At 43.1% G+C, this 22,639-nt stretch overlaps 1 protein-coding gene across 1 annotated transcript in view; it reads left to right on the top strand.

Moving 5' to 3' along the window:
* The window catches only part of LOC149298894 (synaptopodin 2-like protein), a 39,916-nt gene extending 36,693 nt beyond the window's left edge, over positions 1 to 3,223 (top strand). The window contains exon 5 of the mRNA XM_089486757.1: positions 897 to 3,223. Within this exon, the coding sequence (XP_089342883.1) occupies positions 897 to 3,223 (2,327 nt within the window). The remainder of the gene's footprint in view (positions 1 to 896) is intronic.
* Positions 3,224 to 22,639: the final 19,416 nt, after the last annotated feature.

The raw sequence follows: 22,639 nt of genomic DNA on the forward strand, positions 1-22,639 counted from the left end.
TCATGGAAATGTTTTGAGTATATATATATTCTATATATTTCTTCCAGGTGTTTCCAATTTGAGATTTAAGCCGTAATCATCACTTAGTTGAAGGCAGATAGTTTTAATGATATGGTTTAACAAAACTAGTTTCTGTAAAACATGCATTCTGAACAAATATGGCAAACAATTTGAGATTCAAAACTTCAAACAACAAATGTATCATTTATTCTTTCCATGGATATAATCAGCCTTTCTGGACCAAAACAATATTTCTGCTCAAATAATCAAATCAACTGGTTATTTATTAATGTGTTTTGGGTGCAGAAATGTAGATTAACAGAGAATAAGGGATTTACTTTTCTCTGTAAAATTGTTGTTGTATCTCTTGTATGATATTAGGGAGAGAAAACTAGACTCTGCGGTTTCTTAATCTTGACAGATTACATTTAAAAAAAAAATGAAAATAAAATTTAAATATGAGTATAGGTCTATGATTTATTGCACCTATTCTTTAAAGGTTTAACCCTGGAATCAAAAGCTTCAGAATGATTAAAAAATAGACATCTACAACTTTCCATTTATAAAACATACATGTTAATATTTCACTTTTTAATGACTTTTGTTATTATTTTCTTTTTAATTTATTAAAATCAAGTCATACGGCAAAAAAATATTGTTATTCCTGCTGCCTGTACATTTAAGTGACCAAGCAAATGTATATTTAATGCAGCGATACAATCAAAAATAATTTATATAGTCTATGAACATTGTCCTGGCTTGCTTGAATGCTGCCCCTGAATATTTGGATTACAAAATATTGTATTATTTCATATGAATATGTTAGATTGGGTCAATGCAAATGTAATTGGATTAATTGTATGATTAGTAATGAAATCATGTTTTTCATTTTATAGAGCTCCACCGTAGTGAGAGTGTACAGGAGAAAAATGTCAAGGAAGCTAGAACTAAATGCAGAACAATTGCATCTTTGCTGACAGATGCCCCAAACCCACACTCCAAGGGAGTGCTTATGTTTAAGAAGAGACGACAGAGGGCAAAGAAATATACTCTGGTGAGTTACGGCAGTGTGGACGAGGATCGTTACAACGAGGACGAGGACGGTGTATTCCCAACAAGTGAATCAGAATTTGATGAAGAAGGTTTCTCAGATGCACGTAGTCTAACAAACCACTCAGACTGGGACAGCACCTATTTGGACATTGAAAAGCCCAAAATGGAACATGAGCAACAGGAAGAAAAAGGACTGAGTGAGGCAACAGGAAAGGGAGCTGAAATGTTTGAGATGCAAAGACAGAGATCAGAACAGTTTTCTGTCGATACTATTCCTCCACAGAATCCTCAAGAACAACAGACAGCAAGACCAGTACCACCACAAAGAAGAACAGCAAGTGCTCGTTCATCAGTTAATGTGGAGAGAAGTCAAGATACTGGAAGTTCAGAGAGCACTAAAGTGGCTAGCACAAATATATCATTATCTACTTCTCAGCCTACACAGGGAAGCAATGTCGAAGCATCTGCTACTGCTGATGGCATCTTTAATAGGTCAGCAAGGCCATTTACTCCTGGTCAAGTTGGGCAGCGCACAGTAGCTTCATCAGTTACATTCAATCCTTCTACTCAAAAGAAAGTAAGTGAATGTGTGCAAAATTTAACACCTTCACCATTTACACAATTCAGCCCAACCGCTTTAGTTAGTACTCAAAAGGCTTCTGGGAGTTCTGTTGCATCGCTTTATATTCCAGCACCGGGAAAGCCAACTGTGTCATCAACAACCCAACATGCAGAAGGTACAAGAGCTTCAGAGATCCCCTCAGTTGCAATCACACCAAGAACCACAACTGCTTCTATTTACCTCTCATCACCATTGCGTCCATCAGGTCCTCAGACAGAAAGTTCACAGCCAGTTGCATCTAAAATAACAGATCCCACTCCAGTGACCCCATTGGCACACCCTGCATCTCACATAGTCAGCCCAGCATCCAGTGTGTTGAAGGAAGCACCTTCTTTCACCACTCCAGTAACTTCTATAAACCTGTCACCGGAGTCTGTGTCTTCAAGAGAACAAAGAATTTCTGTACCTGTTGGACGTACTGGTATCTTAAATGAGGCTCGGAAAAGAGGAGGCAGAAAACAGATGTTTGCCAAAGTGGAGGAAAAAAAGTGTTTACCCAACCCAGAGCTGCTGTCTATGGTGCAGAACCTAGATGAGAAGCCCAAGCAAGACCAACCTGGAACAGGGTTTGAATCTGGACCTGAAGAGGATTTTCTTAGCCTAGGAGCTGAAGCATGTAATTTTATGCAGTCCTCAGCACGCAAATTGAAAGTACCTCCTCCTGTGGCTCCTAAACCAAGTTTAAAAGCAACACCAGAGCAACTTGTAAACGGTAACCAAGACATGCCCCAGCTTAAGGGTAAAGGAGCGGAATTGTTTGCAAAAAGGCAAAGTCGTATGGACAAGTTTGTGGTTGACTCAACACGTTCTTCTAGCTCCAGGCCTAATTCCAGACCCAGAACACCTTCCCCAACACCTTCTCTTCCTTCTGCTTGGAAATATTCATCCAATATACGTGCACCACCCCCTATTGCCTACAATCCAATACATTCTCCATTTTATCCCTTAGCAGCATCCAAATCTCAGCCTAGCAAAGTTGAAAGCAAAGTGAAAAAAAGCCCTGCTGGTAAAGCTAGAATGCAGGCCATTGATTTCATGCGTCATCAGCCTTACCAGCTAAATTCAGCAATGTTCTGTTTTGGTGATTCTTCAAATACCACAAATCAAAATCCATCAAGCCAAGAAACTGGTAAATCTCATTTACTGATCACTCCAGCTAGGCAAGCTCCTGTGAAAACTGCAAGAACTCATGACATTAAACGCTTCTCAACTCCAACTCCAATGTCATCCTCGGTCAACATGGCACCTACTGTGTTAACCCCTCGATCTGCAACTACACTTGCTGAGCCAGTATGGAGAACAGATGTGACCTGTCAATCTATGCCATCCAGTGCTGTAACTCCTACTCCTTACCAAACACCACCCCAGGGTGTTCTTCAGAATTTTGACACTGTTGAAAATAGGGCTGCTACAGTTCTCAGTCCCACCAGCTCAATCACTTCACCTAGATCATCAATTTCTAGGATCCAGGTCCCCAAGCCCAGGTTTTCTGCATCCAAAATAGGAATACAGGCTAATGTATGGCGGCCAGCAAAAGTAACCTTTTAATCTCAAGAACAAGAATGTATGGAGCAATCAACCTTCCAAGTTAAAAAATCTTGCTAAAATTGTTTGTTTAATTGTTTTGTGACTTGTGTAGACAAAAGGACTTCTCTAGCATCTTTGTAGTCTCCCCAGAGCTCCTACTTAATATGTTAAGACTGTAATCTGTCTGGCAGAACTGAGAAATTAGGTACACAGATAAGGTAAAATATGAAAGCATACGATGGCATGATGTCTCTTGATGGACCAGTGAAGAAGTGAATATGAAATAGCTATGACTATGACAACAAAGATGCAGATAAGTTTGATATCAATGAGATTTTCAATTAAGGTACAAGGAAAGGAATGCAAGTCCTAACTGAAGAACACTCGCAGAGATAAAATAATAATGGACATTGTGTGGATAGTGGTTGATGGCTTAAGATATGAAACCAGTTATGCTGCCCCTTTATCTTGAAGTGACACTTATCCGTCCGGACTCAAATCCAGAAAAACACGTGTGCAGACTTGTTACATTAATATTGTATCTCCTTAGCCACACAAATGTTGGGTGTGTTTGCTTTTCTAGACTGCCAATTACAGTGATGGAAAGCTAAATCTTTGTGTGGTGCACGGTAAGCATCCTGTTTGGAGTATTACTATTGGAGTATTAAGAATCCAATGTTTGATGTGTTTAGTAAAAACTTCTAATACATGTTCTGTTTTCAATAAACACGGCTTGAGAAGAAACTGATGTTAATTTGATGTTTTTGTGCATGTGGTTTTCACAGACGCATAACTCTCATTGCCAATATTTTGTGTTTATCCTCTAAAAGCATATTTGACATGTTTATGTTGATCGTAGTGCAGTGTTTTACCTATTGTGCCACCCTGAAGTTATATTATTTGTTGCATGCATACATGCCTTGCCATATATAGTTTAATATGCAAATGTTCCTGCACAGATCAAATTCTAAAACAATAAGCTTGAATTATGTTAACAGCAGAAAAAAAATAACATAACTTTTGCACTAGAATATTTGATGATGAATGTTTCCTGGTATTTGGTTGACTTTCTATGCTCAATATTCTCGGCATAGTAGAAGATTGCTGGTCCTCAGATGTGGTCCTTTGACATGCTCCACATACTCCCAGCCATTTTCTACCCTCTTCCAATTCAAATTCCTAAACCCCTGCTGCTAGCATTACTTCTCCATGGCTATGCTTATTTTCTTATCAAGCTCTACCTCGACCTCTTTATACCCTGGAAAAGTCTGGGTCAGTGGCCATGTAAGGCCTCGTTTTGCTCCGTTCACTCTATTACTTCCTTTCCTTCCTTCTCTCTCCTATTCTTTCTCTCTATGCTCTCTAATCTCTTTTCACTAATGTCGCTCCTTATCCCTTGTCTCTTCTCTCTCTACTAGTTCAAACATTTAAACTGTCATGTCTAAAACTATGCCCATAGTAGCAGCAATGACCAAACCCGAGCCACTCTTGAAGAATGTCCAAAAAATTTAAATAGTAAAAGATAGCAACCCTAGGTTCAACCATATAATCTTTATAAATGATATCCATATTTCAAGATGCCTCTAAAAAAATCTTATGTGGCCATTAGCCTTGTTTTTTTATTCCTGTGTCCTTGCAATGCATGCTTAAAATCGCTCACTGTAACATATTATACTATGTTTTTGTCTACTATCTTCTCAGTGAAGTAATAAGTGGTGTAAATATTTACTAACAGGAATATTAGGCTATGTGCATGTCATGGGCTGAAATGCAGAACCTTTTATTTAAACCAATAGCAAATACCAAAACTGCTTTTTATGCTTTTGAGGGTTAAAACATGTTATGCTAAAAACAGTGATTTTGTCAAATACAAATTAACCTCACTTATAAGGTAGCCCATTAGGAAAGTTGCCTGTAAAAAAAGACACACCACTTACTTTCTTTAAGAAATCAGACCGTTGTCTGGGCTAATCAATCTTTGGGTTTCTAACTAAAGCATTTATGTGGCATTCGTGAAATATACAAAGTAACAAGTTACCTCCATTCTAATGGAAATCCTGCATTTGGTATCCTACAATATGACGGCTGTGTATATAGAACAGTGTTCTGACACATTGTGTAATCGGATGTGCCACAGATTGACTTGAGTTTAGTTGGTGATTGTACTGTTAAAAAACAGAATGACTGCTGAGAGTGATCCTAAAATAAGTGCACCCAAGTAATCCTTAGAGAGACTTCTACTACACAGGTAGAACAGCATCACTTACATCAAGCTTACTTTCAGATTATGGCGCATGAACATGGATACAAACTTCTGTTGTATCCATCTTCTAAAAGTAGTGTAGGTAAATATGTTTGAGTAACATAATGTGTATCTACACATAATAGGAACAGCAATGGTTAAAGTAATGGAAGGACTTTCATTTATCTTCATGCTGCATCATGGACTGCACGAGAAGACACAAGAAGGAAGGTTGGGATTTTGTGGTTGCTTTAAGAATGAGGACATCAAAATGAGATAATGAATTTGAAAGTGTTAAAGTCAGTGATGACTGTTTAATGGTAAATCAAGTCGTTTAAAAAACCAAGAAATCTGGAAGCTTAGGTATTTCATTTGTTAATAGATTATATTATTGCTCCTAAACTGGAACTAAGTTCCATGTGTTTGAAAAGCATCCTATACACATTTACAGGGGTGTAAAATAAAATTGTGTCTTGTTTGAAGTCCACACTTTTAGCTCTTTTACATGCCTTTTTGGTTTACAAAAAAGCTTTTGGATATTCAGTTTTCTTTAATGTGCTTATTTAACAAAAAAGTCTGTAAGCTATGCATTCAGTCTTTCACAAGATCTGCCCAAATTTGTACGATGAACCACTAAAAGAGGGAATTTTCCCCATTTTTGAGACACAACTTCAAATCAGTTAAGTTGAAATTGATAAACTTTTTTTAAAACCTAAATTAACATGTTTTTATGTTGCATGTAAAGTTGTAGGCCTACACACAAGTACATTTATTCTTTATTTTCTTCTATTACCAATAAAACAAAAGTATCCAAAAGTTAAAAAACATATGACCAGGTCACTTGGAAAAAAAACTGGATGTGTAGCAGGGTATGTTAAAGGGACAAAGAAACATAATAGTTATTAGTGTATCAATTAACATATTTATGAGTGGAGATTTCTTAGCTTTTAATCGATCCAAGTTTGTGAAGCATTCAATAAACTTTGTATCCAAGTAACTAAGAATTTATTCTGCATTTATGAATATATATATACCGTATTGGCTCGAATATAGGCCGCACTTTTTTCCCCCACTTTAAGTCTTTAAAGTGGGGGTGCGGTCTATATTCGGGGTCTAGCGCCCGACGGCCGGGACATGCAATCCCGGGCGCCGGGCAGGTAGCGGGGTTAGGATACAGATCCCCCGCAGCGGTGCAGGGGACCTGCATCCTACTCTCGGATGTGCTCAGACAGCCTCCCCTGCCAGCACTTCCCACGGGGGGAGTGCCGGCACAGGAGATTGTTCACGCAGACGTTCACCGGCAGCGGCGATGAGCGTGAACGACCTCCGCTGCCGGCACGTCTGCTCGATGTGCTTTAACAATCTCCCTTGCCAGGAATTCCCACGGGGGGAGTCCCGGCAAGGGAGATTCTTAAAGCACATGTTGCAGACGTGCCGGCAGCGGAGGTTGTTTCTGCTCGCATCGCCGCTGCCGGTGAACGTCTGCGTGAACAATCTTCCTTGCCGGTACTTCCCACGGCGGAAGTGCCGGCACCGGAAGTTAAAGTGTTATGTGTAGATGTCCCCCGCCGGCCCCGCAAGACCCCCAGGAGTCTGTACCGGTAAGTCTGGTGGGGGGGACATCTTGGGGACAGAGTGGCAGCATATCTGGGGGGGTAGAGTGGCAGCATATCTCGGGGGGGTACATCTTCGGGACAGAGTGGCAGTATATCTCGGGGGGGCAGAAACCTTTTTCATTAAAAAAAGCAGCTACCTTTTAGGGTGCGGCCTATATGCGGGTGCGGCCTATATCCGAGCCAATACGGTATATACAGTATTTCACAAAAGTGAGTACACCCCTCACATTTTTGTAAATATTTTATATCTTTTCATATGACAACACTGAAGAAATGAGACTCTGCTACAGTGTAGAGTAGTGAGTGTACAGCCTTTATAACAATGTATTAACCCTCTTGGGCATGGAGTTCACCAGAGCTTCACAGGTTGCCACTGGAGTCCTCTTCCACTCCTCCATGGCGACATCACGGAGATGGTGGATGTTAGAGACCTTGCGTTCCCCCACCTTCCGTTTGAGGATGCCCCACAGATGCTCAATAGGGTTTATGTCTGGAGACATGCTTGGCCAGTCCATCACCTTTACCCTCAGCTTCTTTAGCAAGGCAGTGGTCGCCTTGGAGGTGAGTTTGGGGTTGTTATCATGTTGGAATACTGCCCTGCGGCCCAGTCTCCGAAGGCAGGGGATCATGCTCTGCTTCAGTATGTTACAGTACATGTTGGCATTCATGGTTCCCTCAATGAACTGTAGCTCCCCAGTGCCGGCAGCACTCGTCCAGGCCCAGATCATGACACTCCCACCACCATGCTTGACTGTAGGCAAGACACTCTTGTCTGTGTACTCCTCACCTGGTTGCTGCCACACACGCTTGACACCATCTGAACCAAATAAGTTTATCTTGGTCTCATCGGACCACAAGATATGGTTCCAGTAATCCATGTCCTTAGTCTGCTTGTCTTCAGCAAACTGTTTGCGGGCTTTCTTGTGCATCATCTTTAGAAGAGGCTTCCTTCTGGGACACCAGCCATGCAGACCAATTTGATGCAATGTGCGGCGTATGGTCTGAGCACTGACAGGCTGACCCCCACCCCTTCAACCTCTGCAGCAATGCTGGCAGCACTCATACATCTATTTCCTAAAGACAACCTCTGGATATGACGCTGAGCACATGCACTCAGCTTCTTTGGTCGACCATGGCGAGGCCTGTTCTGAGTGGAACCTGTCCTGTGAAACCGCTGTATGGTCTTGCTGCAGCTCAGTTTGAGGGTCTTGGCAATCTTCTTATAGCCTAGGCCATCTTTATGTAGAGCAACAATTCTTTTTTCAGATCCTCAGAAAGTTCTTTGCCATGAGGTGCCATGTTGAACTTCCAGTGACCAGTATGAGAGAGTGTGAGAGCGATAGCACCAAATTTAACACACCTGCTCCCCATTCACACCTGAGACCTTGTAACACTAACGAGTCACATGACACCAGGGAGGGGAAATGGATAATTAGGCCCAATTAGACATTTCCACTTAGGGGTGTACTCACTTCTGTTGCAACGGTTTAGACATTAATGTGTGTTGAGTTATTTTTAAGGGAACAGCAAATTTACACTGTTATACAGGCTGTACACTCACTACTTTACATTGTAGCAGAGTGTCATTTCTTCAGTATTGTCACATGAAAAGATATAATAAAATACTTACAAAAATGTGAGGGGTGTACTCACTTTTGTGTGATACTGTATATATATTTATGGGTATACTGCACACAGGTCATTATGACCATACCTGGAAAATCTGGATTCAATGGGTCATTTTTTCGTTTCTCCGTGAAGGTGAGTGTTGCTTGACAGTGCCCACTCTTCATTCAATTAAGGCTGTGTGGGGGAGCCTCACCTACCTGCATGGCTGATCCTTCTCATGCACGAAGCCACTACCCCAGTAGGTTGAGTGCTCCAGGTAGTCTACCCTAGGAAGTTCCCAGATTCCTACTGTGAGGGACCTCACGTTATCCCTCTCCGCCAAGAGTGACTTCTCCTTACAGGACGATAATCTATTGCAATCCGTAGGCAATATCCCCAAGCAAAGTAAAGGAATATCGCTATTCAGTACCCAAATAACCAGGCGAGACTAGTCTTTAGGTACAACAAAAGGAACAACATGGGACAAGTGTCGCCTTTTATAGGAAGGGACACCAAAGGGGGTGAACAATACAACAGGACACAGGCGCCAGAGATAAAGTCTGGGAGATAAAGAGCACACATTATCTTTATTAGATTATCCCCCTGACCTTAGTGTGCCATGTGCAAAGTATACCAAATAATACAATAAAATACATTTTATTAATACTACAATAAAGAACTTCATGTCACTGGATAACAATAACTGAGGGGCACAACCCATGAAAATATCAACGTCCTAGAGTCCAGCAAAGTCCCGGGACCACCAGGAGGACCAGTGGACCGCACACGAGGTGGTAGCCATAAATAGTTCCATAGGAGACACGTCTAGGTACCGCTGGCCTTTGGAGTTAACTTACTCGGTGGTCGATGTACTCAATCCTCTGCTAATTCCAGGATAGACTCCCAGGGATGTAAAAATGCTATGATGCAAATAGCGACCTGAACCCAGTAGGAGAAAAGGAAAGCGACGTGAGTGAAATGTCCGCCGACCGCTAGTGATGACAAGTCCGGAAATAGTTTAGAAGGTCGTCACGGAAGTCCCAGTCTCACAAACGCCCCCGGAGCCTGTCTGTGCTTCGATCAGGCCGCTCTTCTGGGAGTCAGGGCAACAATAGCGGAGGGGTAGGGTGACCCTAGGAACCGTCACAACTACACAATCCCCTCAACTGTACTGCCATATATTGGATCCAATTGTAATTTCACTTACAGATGGTCACCTCCTGACCTTCCATAGATATATATCTTTGGATATATATCTTTTTGCTTGTCAGGACAGGAATAAGAATAACTATTAGTCAATTTGACAAGTTAAATATTCTGATTATCCCAGATAATGGTGAACGGATATATCTTGTCAACGTATAACCCAACAAGCCATGTCACACATGATTGTGACCACTCTTTGGTCTTGCAATATGAGAAGAAAATAATAAAATGGATGTATTGTAAAGAATATAGCCATTTCGTCCATCACTTCCTAAAAATATGCTTGTACATGACCCTTGGGTTTAATTTGCTTACTGAGTATGTAATAGAACCTTGCAAAACTCTCTCAAAGAAACACAACCTGGTTCAGGATTCCAATGTAGCACTGGAGACGTAAGTAATCATAACTAGTTAATACAAAGAAAAGATGGCTTTACAGGTCATCTAGTCCTACTTTAAACACACAGGTATTTAGTTAAATATATACAGTATGTATGTCTTGTATGACATGACCATTACTGCCTTTTATTTTAAGTAATTCGATCTATAAGTAAAGGGATACGGAGAAGAGAACAAAAACAGATGACAGCATGATTTGTAATGAAACTGCATTGATTGGACGAGAAAGACAAAATGGGCTGTGTCAGTTTGTGTTATGTGAAAAGAGAAATGTGGCAATAGTGGAATAATCTGCAGGAACAATTTATTGGTTGCTGCAGTGATTGTAAGAAAATATATGTGTAATGTCATACTACCGTATTTGCTCGATTATAAGACGACCCTGATTATAAGACGACCCCCCAAATCTGAATTTTAATTTAGGAAAAAAAGAAAAAGCCTTAATATAAGATGACCCTATAGGAAAAAGGTTTTACCAGTAAATGTTAATTCATGTAAACTATTTTTTTAAATAAAAGCTATGATTGAGAAAAACATTTTGGTTTTATTTCCTTCTATTTTCCAACCTGCCCCCCCAGTTATGCACATCTGCCCCAGAAATGCCTTATACCCCCTATATGCCACTGTGCCCCATGATATGCCTTTTGACCCCCTATGTGCCACTCTGCCTCCAGAAATGCCTTATACCCCTATATGCCACTCTGGCATTAAGGGGGTTAAAAGTAGACTTGCGCATTCGTCTTCGGGCGAACATGGAAACGAGCACGAAGAGGCCGTTTTTTTTGTTCGTGCCGAAGACATGCCGAAGAGAATACAGTGCCAGCAAAACGTAGGAGAAGACGAAGACTCACAACCACGAAGAATCGAAGATTCTTCGTGATCGTCTTCGTTTTTGCCGCGCAGCCGCCAAAATTTCAAACAGGAGTGAGCTGATCTCGTCTGTCCAATCAGCTCACTCTTGTGACGTCACGCTAAGGGTCTCGTCCAATGCCTGTTTTTTTAATTCTGAAGGCGCCTTTATAAGACCAGAGCTTACCTGAGAGATCCATTAATTTTTCGCTGTGACTGCTTTGGCAACACTGCTGTGCTGCATCCGAGCGTTACAGAGAGATTGTTCTGTTCTGTGTGAGACTGGTAAGCCTCAGCCTGCCATTTCTCACAGTGTACTTCATCCTCACTTCAGTTCCACTGAATTAATATTTAATAATAATAATTTGATTAATTTAATAATTTTTTTATTTCATTTGTCATCAACTGTGTAGTGCTGTTGAGTTGACAGTGCACTTAGTGCCTCACTGGCACTGGGGTGCCCTTGCCCTGGGCTGGCACTAGTGCCTACTGCCTGTCCTGCTTAAATAAATTAAATAATAGAATTTATAAATAATTTAATAGAATATATTATTAATAATTGAATACATATAAAATTATATATATAGTATACTAGTGTAGAGTGTACTGTAGACATTCAAGACATCTACTAGTGTCTAATCTAAAATCATTAATATCAATAATTCTATAATTCTTATCTTAATAGTTAATTAAATTAGCTATAAAAAATATAATTAATAATTACTACTAGTTTATAGTTCAGCTAATCTATTAGTACTGGTGCTGCAGCTCTATAGTTTGTGCTTTGTTTTAGCAACAGCAAGAGACCAAGTCAATTTTTCTTAATTAATAATATTTCATTTTATTTCATTTGTTTTGCTCACCTCAGTCCATCAGTGAAGTGAACTTGTTGGGCTAGTGAGTGCAGCCGCATAAGTGCTGTGTGTTTCAGCAAGCAGTGAAGCTAACTGTTTTGCTGTGACATTTTATTTTATTTCTAAATTCTTTTCAAGAAAAATTGACTGTGTGACGACAACAACTGTACTAAGCAAAGCTTCAAGCTACTAGCTGTAGTACTAAAATAATTCTAATCTTTAATCTTCTTAATCTATAATATATTATATAATATAATATAAATTCTAATTCATAATCTATAATATTTAATAAGTAATTCTTTCTAATTCATAATCTATATTCTATCTATAATCCAAAATATAAGTAATTCTAATCTATTAATAATATAATATTATATATAACTTAACCTCACTTTAGCTTAGTGGGCTTGAGAGCGTCTGCCTAGAGTTAGACTAGAAAGCTAATATAGCTTTAGGTTTAGCATAGTAGTAGGATAGGCTCTTAGGCCCGTGTAAATTCAAAGTCTTTAATTTTTTTTATCCCCCTTTTTTTTATTTATTTATTTTTTTTTTCTTTACGTTTTTTTAAACACTACACTACACCCACAACACAAAATTTGAAATGGATCCTCCTTTTGGGACTAAGGAGGGACAAGCTCCATCTACCACCACCACCACCAGAACCACCACCACCAGTTCTAAGATGCAGCCTTTGCGTTAGTCTAGTCGGCCAAGCTCTCGCTTATCATTTGGTTGAAGGATCATCAAGTAAAGGAAAGGCACCAAAAGCAGGCAGTAGTAGTACGGCTAGGCCCACAAGCTCTATGGTTTTTTACAGAAAGCCTAAAGCACCAGAAGCACGTTCAAAGTTAAAGGGTAGCACAACTAGTACTTCTACTAGCCCAGTGAGTAAAAAGAAGTGCCTTTTGCCCCAAGCAGCATCTTCCTCATCCACGAGCAGCATGCAAGGTACCAAGCAGAGCCAAATTAGCAGCAAGACTCAGAGGGGTCCCAAACCAAAGCGATCTCATTCCTTTGTAAGGGAAAACCACCACCACCATCACCACCACCACCACCACCTCTACCACCACTAGTGCTGCGCCTACTGTTCCCACCGGTACTGCCACGCCATGTCCTCCTAGTACCTCTAGCAAGCCACCAAGTCCTTACAATATTTTTGTGAAGACAGTTAGAGAGAGGGCTACACATAGTGGATCTCCACCTAGCGAGGTAGCAGAGGAGCCTGAGACTGAGAGGCCAAGTGCAGAGTCTGTTCTTCCTGCTTGCACTACTACTAGTCACGAGTCTCAGGACGATATCAGTCTTAGCTCCAGCCTAGCAGGAATTCCATTCGATCTGGCTAATGAAGAACTAGACTATGAGCCAGAGGAAGTAGAAGAGATGAGTGGTCAGGAATCAGATTCCTCAGGGAGTAGTGTCCAAATGACTAGTGCACAATTTTCCCCTGAGCCTCCACCTTCTCCGCTACGATCATCACCATCACCACCACCAGCAAAACCTAGCAAATATAAAGTTAAAGCAATTAGCAGTCCCACTATGGCCAGTACTGTTACCACCAGTCCCACCACCACTAGTTCTGCCTCTGTTCATCCACCCCGAGCAGTAGGAGCAGCACCCAAGGCACACTCCAAGGCTATGCGCGCCCCAATTTGGGAGCACTTTGAAAATGTTGAAGAAGGGCGCTATGGAAAGTGCAAACATTGTTGGAAGCTAATAAGCAGAGGGAAAGTGTCTGACCATTTTACCAGTGCTAGCATGAAGCATCACCTCAGCACTCAACACAACGCTGTGCTATTGGGGAAAGATGCAGAAGTAAAACTTAGTGCAGGCAGCATAGCTGGTGGCCGTGGAATAACCCCAACAGCTGCTTCTGAGCCAATAGCAGCAGCAGCAGCAGCTAGTGCTGGCAGCCAGAGACCAAGGCAGGTTGGAGCACTGCATGTCCAGCCCACCCTGGAACAATTTGTGGCATTCCAATCCAAAAGGTCAATGCCCAAACAGCAGGCCAATAAAGTAACGCGACTTATTGGTCAGTTCATTGCTGTTGGAGGTGCATCCTTCTGTATGATCGAAGGGGAGCCTTTCAAACAATTGATGGCGGCTGTGGCTCCACAATATACAGTTCCGTCATGTTTCACTTACAGCAGGAACATTGTCCCCTCATTGTATCGGTCCTGTGTTTCAGCAGTGAAAGAGGAGCTTTCCAAGGCTGCTGGTCAGTCTGTTCATTTCACAACAGATTTGTGGAGTGCACCTAGTGGGCAGCATGCCTTTCTTTCTTTGACAGCACACTGGTGGCAGCCCAGTGTGCCCAAGGAAGCTGCTGCAGCAGGCTACCGATCATTCCTTCTCCATGCAGAAGTGATGGATGAAAAGCACACTTCCCAAAATATTCTGCATGCGATGAGGAAAATGTTTAGCCTTTGGGTGGGAGCAGAGGCAGGCACCAATGTTGAAGTTGGTTTTGTGGTAACTGACGGAGGTGCCAATATGGTGAAAGCGCTGCGACATGGTCATATTGTTGGTGTGCGCAGTGCAGCCCACATCATCCATCTAGTGAAGGCAGCAATGTCAGAAGGAACTAATGTGGCAGCAGTAGTTCTGTCCCGCTGCAGAAAGATCGCTGGGCACTTTCACCATAGTGTTAAGGCTAGCCAACTTTTGAGGGAAGAGCAAGAGAGGTCAGGTCTTCCCGTACACTGCCTACGTCAGGATGTCAGTACGCGGTGGAACTCCATGTTAGACATGCTGGAGAGGATTTTGGAGCAGCAGAGGGCAATCCATAATCTTGCCTCAGAGTATAATATTGGGATTACATCTCCATTGACAGTGATCCCCCAGCTAGTGGCAGTCCTTAAACCATTCAGGGATGCCACAGAAAATGTAAGCTCAAACACTGCAAGTGTGGCCCAGGTTATCCCAGTGTTCTCCCATCTAGGCAGCAAGATGGATGTGTTCCTTGAAAACCGTGAGGCTGTTCAAGGTGGCACTCTACATCCTGACGTAGCAGCCATAGTCAGGAAGCTGAAGGATCTGCTAAAAGTACACCTTCGCAAACGCATGGAAGAGAGTCCCGAAATGATGCTAGCGTGCCTTTGCGATCCAAGAATTAAGGGAAAGCTAGCTTTGAAATTCGATGTTCTCAGTAGCTACCGGGAGCAATTGGTCAACAAGGTGCGTGACTGGCAGGGTAAAATAGGAATGCTGTCCGAGGAGGGAGAGGTGCAGGAGGAGGAAGAGATTATGTGGTCTGCTACTCCTAGCAGCAGCATCAGCAGCAGTGCCACAAGCATCACAACAACACAGCTGAGTGGAGCAGCTGCGTTTTGGGAAGAGGCACTTTGGACCATCTGACAGAGCTAGCAGCAGAAAGGAGAGTAGTGCTGCTGAAATGGTCAAACTTTACCTCTGTGAAGTTCCTTCTGCACCTAATGTTGATCCTCTTAGCTACTGGGATGTAAAGAAGAGTGTGTGGCCTGCACTCTCATGGGTTGCGCAGCAGCTTCTATCATGTCCGCCAACCACTGTTCAAAGTGAGCGCGTGTTTTCTATGACTGGAAACATACTGAGTCCACGCTCACGCATGGCACCTCATCTGATGGAGCAGATTGCCTTTCTTAAATTCAATCTGCCCAAGTTGGGTTACCCAGCTCTTAGCTTGGAAAGTTAATTTTTTTTCTCTCTAATGTTTAAGGTAGTTTCTCCCCCTGGTTGCACGTGTTTGTGGTGTGGCAACGTCTGCTACCTCCGCCGGTGTAGCCAATTTACGTTAGGGCCTAGTGTCTGAGTTCTGGAAGTCCGCTCCCAAACACCTAGGACTGACAGTCTTTGGATGCTTTGCTCTGGGGTGGAACAGGTGAGCGGGTCGTCAATTGCCCACTCATTCGCCTTTCCCAATGCTGCTGCTGCTGCTGGTTGTGGTGCCAGCGTCTCTTCTCTGCCAGTTGGCTTCCTGGCTAGTGTCATGCCTCAAATGTCCAAAATGTTTAAGGTAGTTTCTCCCCCCGGTTGCACGTGTTTGTGGTGTGGCAACGTCTGCTACCTCCGCCGGTGTAGCCAATTTACGTTAGGGCCTAGTGTCTGAGTTCTGTAAGTCCGCTCCCAAACGCCAAGGACTGACAGTGTTTGGATGCTTTGCTCTGGGGTGAAACAGGTGAGCGGGTCGTCAATTGCCCACTCATTCGCCTTTCCCAATGCTGCTGCTGCTGCTGGTTGTGGTGCCAGCGTCTCTTCTCTGCCAGTTGGCTTCCTGGCTAGTGTCATGCCTCAAATGTCCAAAATGTTTAAGATAGTTTCTCCCCCTGGCTGCGTCTGTTTGCGGTGTGGCAACGTCTGCTACCTCCGCAGGTGTAGCCAGCTTACGCTAGGGCCTAGTGTCTGAGCTCTGGAAGTCCGCTCCCAAACTCCTAGGACTGACAGTCTTTGGATGCTTTGCTGTGGGGTGGAACAGGTGAGCGGGTCATCAATTGCCCACTCATTCGCCTTTCCCAATGCTGCTGCTGGTGGTGGTGGTGCCAGCGTCTCTTCTCTGCCAGTTCGCTTCCTGGCTAGTGTCATGCCTCAAATGTCCAAAATGTTCAAGGTAGTTTCTCCCCCTGGTTGCACATGTTTGCGGTGTGGCAACGCCTGCTACCTCCGCCGGTGTAGCCAATTTACGCTAGGGCCTAGTGTCTGAGCTCTGGAAGTCCGCTCCCAAACGCCTTGGACTGACAGACTTTGATGCTTTGCCCTGGGGTGAAACAGGTGAGCGGGTCGTCAATTGCCCACTCATTCGCCTTTCCCAATGCTGCTACTGCTGCGTCTGGTTGTGGTGCCAGCGTCTCTTCTCTGCCAGTTGGCTTCTTGGCTAGTGTCATGCCTCAAATGTCCAAAATGTTTAAGGTAGTTTCTCCCCCTGGCTGCGTCTGTTTGCGGTGTGGCAACGTCTGCTACCTCCGCCGGTGTAGCCAGTTTACGCTAGGGCCTAGTGTCTGAGCTCTGGAAGTCCGCTCCCAAACTCCTAGGACTGACAGTCTTTGGATGCTTTGCTCTGGGGTGGAACAGGTGAGAGGGTCATCAATTGCCCACTCATTCGCCTTTCCCAATGCTGCTGCTGCTGGTGGTGGTGGTGCCAGCGTCTCTTCTCTGCCAGTTCGCTTCCTGGCTAGTGTCATGCCTCAAATGTCCAAAATGTTCAAGGTAGTTTCTCCCCCTGGTTGCACGTGTTTGCGGTGTGGCAACGCCTGCTACCTCCGCCGGTGTAGCCAATTTACGCTAGGGCCTAGTGTCTGAGCTCTGGAAGTCCACTCCCAAACGCCTAGGACTGACAGTCTTTGGATGCTTTGCTCTGGGGTGAAACAGGTGAGCGGGTCGCCAATTACCCACTCATTTGCCTTTCCCAATGCTGCTGCTGCTGGTGGTGGTGCCAGCGTCTCTTCTCTGCCAGTTCCCTTCCTGGCTAGTGTCATGCCTCAAATGTCCCTAATGGTAAGGGTAGTTTCTCCCCCCTGGCTGCGTCTGTTTGCGGTGTGGCAACGCCTGCTACCTCCGCCGGTGTAGCCAGCTTACGCTAGGGCCTTGTGCAGCTGCAGGGGATCTGGCTCTTAGTCGTCTCATAGTAAGACCTATTCGAGGTCTGATTATAAGACGACCCCGATTATAAGACGAGGGGTATTTTTCAGAGCATTTGCTCTGAAAAAAACCTTGTCTTATAATCGAGCAAATACGGTATGTTTTAAACAGTAAGGAATCTGTCCCCTAAAGGAGAATATCTTTCCCAAAAAGGTCAAGCTCCACCTTTTGAGAAAAAGAAAACATAACTTAGATCTGGAGCTCTTCTAAAAGAAGTTCTGGAGAGAACTAATAATCTCACCTCTTGAATGTTGTTAAAAACCTCTTATTTATCCAACCCTTTCCAATAAATGTTACATACAGGCAGTCACACACACCCAGAGACTCAGGCAGTCTCACACACACAAAGACTCAGGCAGTCTCACACACAAACAGACTCAGGCAGTCTCATGCACACAGAGACTCAGGCAGTCTCTCTAACACAGAGACTAAGACAGTCTCACACACACAGAGACTCAGGCAGTCTCACACACACAGACTCAGGCAGTCTCTCTAACACAGAGACTAAGACAGTCTCACACACACACAGAGACTCAGGCAGTCTTATACACACAGAGACTCAGGCAGTCTCACACACACAGACTCAGGCAGTCTCACACACACACACACACACACACACACACAGAGCCTGTCCCAAAAGTTGTGTTATAAAGAGGTAAATTGTACTGTAAAAAGGCACTTTGAACAATTTCAAGCTTTTTAGCCAATATATATACACACACACATATATAAGTCTGGATAAAAATATGCACTGGTGCTTTTTAGATCATTGATTGAGATTTTTTATGTGACAAATGCTATTAATAAAACATTTAAACAGCCACTAACATTTTTTTTTTAAATTGACTTATTGGAAACAAGTTGAAAACTGCATGTACATCAAGAAACAAATTGACTCAAATTTGTATATGCCGTTTTCACCTTTCTACAAATCTATGATGCCTCTTTTAATGTTTTAGCAATTGCATTTGTCACATAAAAAAATCTCAATCAATAATCTAAAAAGCACCAGTGCATACTTTTAATTACCATTAATTAATGCTAATTACATTCTATTAATAACAAATATTATATATGTATACAATGTATACATTTAACATTAATAATGAATGTTTATTTTAGTAATAATAAAGAAAAAAACATAAGAAAATTATTACCAGAGTAATACCAGAGCCACATAACAAAAAATCTAAATCAAACTAAAAAACAGCAGTGCAAACTTTTAATTACCATTAAATAATGAATTAATTAATGCTAATTACCATTATACTGTATTGGCTTGGTTATAGGCTGCATCTGATTATAAGCATCCGATTTGGTGCTATTTTAAAGAAAACATTTTTTTCAAAGAAAAAATACACATGGTAAAACAGTGTTTTATCTAATGAACAGGAATACGTGTATTTTAATATTTTTGGTATCTATTATGCAGCATAGTCAGCATTGGTAATATACAAACAGCAATTTGTCTTCCCTTAATTCATAATGCACCTTGCCTATAGATATGCCCCCCCCGATCTGCCACTCTGCTCCGATGATATGACACTCTGTTCCTCCGGATATGCTTTATGTCCCTGATATGACACTCTGCCCCCCTAGATATGCCACTTTACTCCCCTGATATGACACTCTGTTCCCCTGATATGACACTCTGTTCCCCTGATATGACACTCTGCCCCCCTAGATATGCCACTCTGCTCCCCTGATATGACACTCTGCCCCCCCAGATATGACATTGCTCCCGATATGCTTTATGCCACCCCCGACTTACCAATGAATCCCCAGACTCCCTGGTGTCTAGTGGGGGCAGTCGGTGTACATCTGCGCGATGCGCGTAGAAAACCTCTGCTACTGCTTGTCACAGCAAGCAGAGGAGCGCCGGCATAGAAGTCACGGCGGAAGTGCCAGCAGCAGCGGAAGTTGTCTGTGCGCATCTGGCAGCCATTCCCTGGCTGCCAGACAGGAGGATCCAGGTCCCTGCAGCGCTGCGGGAAATCTGGATCCTTACCCTGCTGCTTGCCTGCAGTAGGGCTAAATGAAAAAGAAAAAAATGACACCGGGCCGGTGCCCGGAACTCCATTTTCGGGCGTTGGGCGATAGGAATTCTGCTAAACCCCGATTATAGGGAAAAGTGCGGCCTATATTAGGGTACTTAAGAAACGGTTTGGCTAACTTTATATTTTTAAAGAAACAGTTTCCGCAAACCGGCAAGAACCGGCTGAATCCCACCACTGCTCCTGCTTTACTTCACTGATGCACCTATGCCATTGAATTGAAATTACAATTGCATTGCTCTAAAATGACCACAAGATGGCAGTGTAAAACCTCTATTATAATAATCATTCCAACATAAATTACATTGTGCTTTAAGCACTACCTGGAACATGACTATCAGGAAGTTGTAGGTGCTAAATTACACAGGTTATATATACCGTATTTGCTTGATTATAGGACAAGGTTTTTTTCAGAGCAAATGCTATGACTATGAGATGACTAAGATCCAGATCCCCCGCAGCTGCAGGGGACCTGGATCCTCCTGTCCACCCCTCCTATATTAATCGTAATATTAACAGCAAACTTTGGTGACCCTCTTCTGCATGCTAACTGGGACTTTTTTGTGCAACCATCAGTATGTTATGAAGGCTGTGCTGAGGTCTCCCTAGCAAACAGCCCAAGAAGCAGAGCTCCAGGGAGAGGGAGCTTGAACGCCGGGGACAGGCTGGGCCTTGGGGCAATTGTAAGGGGACCAATATTCAAAGGAGTGGGCTGTCTTGGGACAACAATTACATAAAAAAAAGGGGTGGCTGGGTGGTCAACAGTGTGATTGGGGCATCACATCAATCAATACACAAAGGGGGATGGGTGGCTGGGGGCAATACACATGGGTACATCACATTAATCAATACACAAGGGTGTTGGGGCATAAATGCACAAAGGGGGCTGGCTGGAGGCACAAATGCACATGGGGCAAACCCCCCCGACGAGGGTATGGGGGGAATACATTAAAACCAAAGGGGGGGCTGGCTGGGGCATCAATACACAAGGCTACAACGCAATGCGATTAGGCATGTAGATGTGGTAAAGACAACTTGCTGAAGTTCAAACCGAGCATCAGAATGGGGAAGAAAGGGTGATTTAAGTGACTTTGAACGTGGCATGGTTGTTGGTGCCAGACAGGTTGGTCTGAGTATTTCAGGAACTGCTGATTTACTGGGATTTTCACACACAAACATCTCTAGGGTTTACAGAGAACGTTCCAAAAAAGAGAAAATATCCAGTGAGCGGCAGCTGTGTGGACGAAAATGCCTTGTTGATGGCAGAGGAGAATGGACAGACTGGTTTGAGATGACAGAAAAGAAACAGTAACTCAAATAACCACTCTTTACAACCAAAGTATGGAGAATACCATCTCCGAACGCAAAACACGTCTAACAGCAGCAGAAGACCACACTGGTTGCCACTCCTGTCAGCTAAGAACAGGAAACTGAGGCTACAATTTACACAGGCTTACCAAACGGAAGACTGGAAAAACATTGCCTGGTCTGATGAGTCTCGATTCAAGCTGCGACTTTCAGATGGCAGGGTCACACTTTGGCGTAAACAACATGAAAGCATGGATCCATACAGATTTGTATCAATGGTTCAGGCTAGTGGTGGTGGTGTAATGGTGTAGGGGACATTTTCTTAGTACCAATTGAACATTGTTTAAACCTGACAGCATACCTGAGTACTGTTGCTGACCATATCCATCCATTTATGACCACAGTGTACCCACCTTCTGGTGGCTACTTCCAGCAGGATAATGCACCATGTCACAAAGCTTCTATCTTCGCCCGTATCTCCGAAGCCATAACACCTGGCAGACTTCTGCCAAAATTGTGGCACTTCCGGTGACGTCTTCTCCTCAATCCTCCAATCAGGGAGAGGACATCATCGAAAGCAGTTTCTGGTGGCACCCTCTCCCCGATCTTCTAATCGGATCACCTTAGGACAAAATGAAATGCTTACAGTGGCATCCCCTACCCCGCTTAGAGGATCAGGCAGAAAATGTCACCAGAAAAAACGCCAAAATATAGAAAATTGAAGATAGCAGATTGAGAGGGAAGGGAAACAATAAAAGTTAGAAAATGAAGACGATACAGAAGCAGAAGTGGTTGGCGGACAAGTAGGGAAACATCTAGAAAAGAGAGTGAATTAGAGTGTGAGAGAGTGTGTGAGAATGAATGTGGGGACTGGGCAACAAATTAGATTTGTGAATTTAAAATGCCCCCCAAATTTTCGGCTGTACCAAATGGGCAGGGAATGTAAATCGTTGCCCAAAAACGAATGGGCCAAAAAAAATTGTCCAAATCATTTGTGGCCCATTTGCACATATCGCAGCGTCACAAACACAGAGCAGTGATCGATGGAGCAATGGAAAGCCTAAAGATCCCCTATCCATGTGCCATCTTTATGCCTTGTACATGTACAGAAGCCTGAGGTTCTGTAGCCAAGGTCCTCTCTCACTGGTCCCCCAGTCACTGCAAGTGATGTGCTGTGGGGGGAGGCTCCTCACTAGGTAGCTGGAGGAAAAAACAGGCAAAGAACTACTAAACACAGGCTTGATTGGACACAGGTATGAAAGCGGTTGGGACCTTATATTTAACATTTTCCCCTAAAACCTACATTCACTGGATCTTAATCACGCATATTTTACCCTATGCACTTATATTCTAAAAAGCTTATGGTCATGTTTTACATGTTGCCCTGTCTGCAACAACTAGAATGGGCACAGTACTGTTTTATATAATTCAATATTCGAAAGCACTGCCTTGCTTAGTAAAACATTACAGCCTCACAGGTCCTTGCTGTCTGGATCTATTTTTGTAACATGTAGAGAGAAACTAAAGTACGCTACAAGACTAAAACGAGAAAGATATATAGCTCATAGACCTTTTAAATAATCAATGTACAATACGATACCTCCCAATTTCTGGGGAGATTGCTAGCGTGACATCAGGGGCATGGCTGTGGCCAATGTTGTGTCAATGTGCTGCACGTGAAAAGCACCACA

Source organism: Sceloporus occidentalis, unplaced genomic scaffold (assembly GCF_023333645.1).
Source record: "Sceloporus occidentalis isolate IW3139 unplaced genomic scaffold, rSceOcc1.0.p SCAF_30, whole genome shotgun sequence".
NCBI lineage: Eukaryota > Metazoa > Chordata > Lepidosauria > Squamata > Phrynosomatidae > Sceloporus > Sceloporus occidentalis.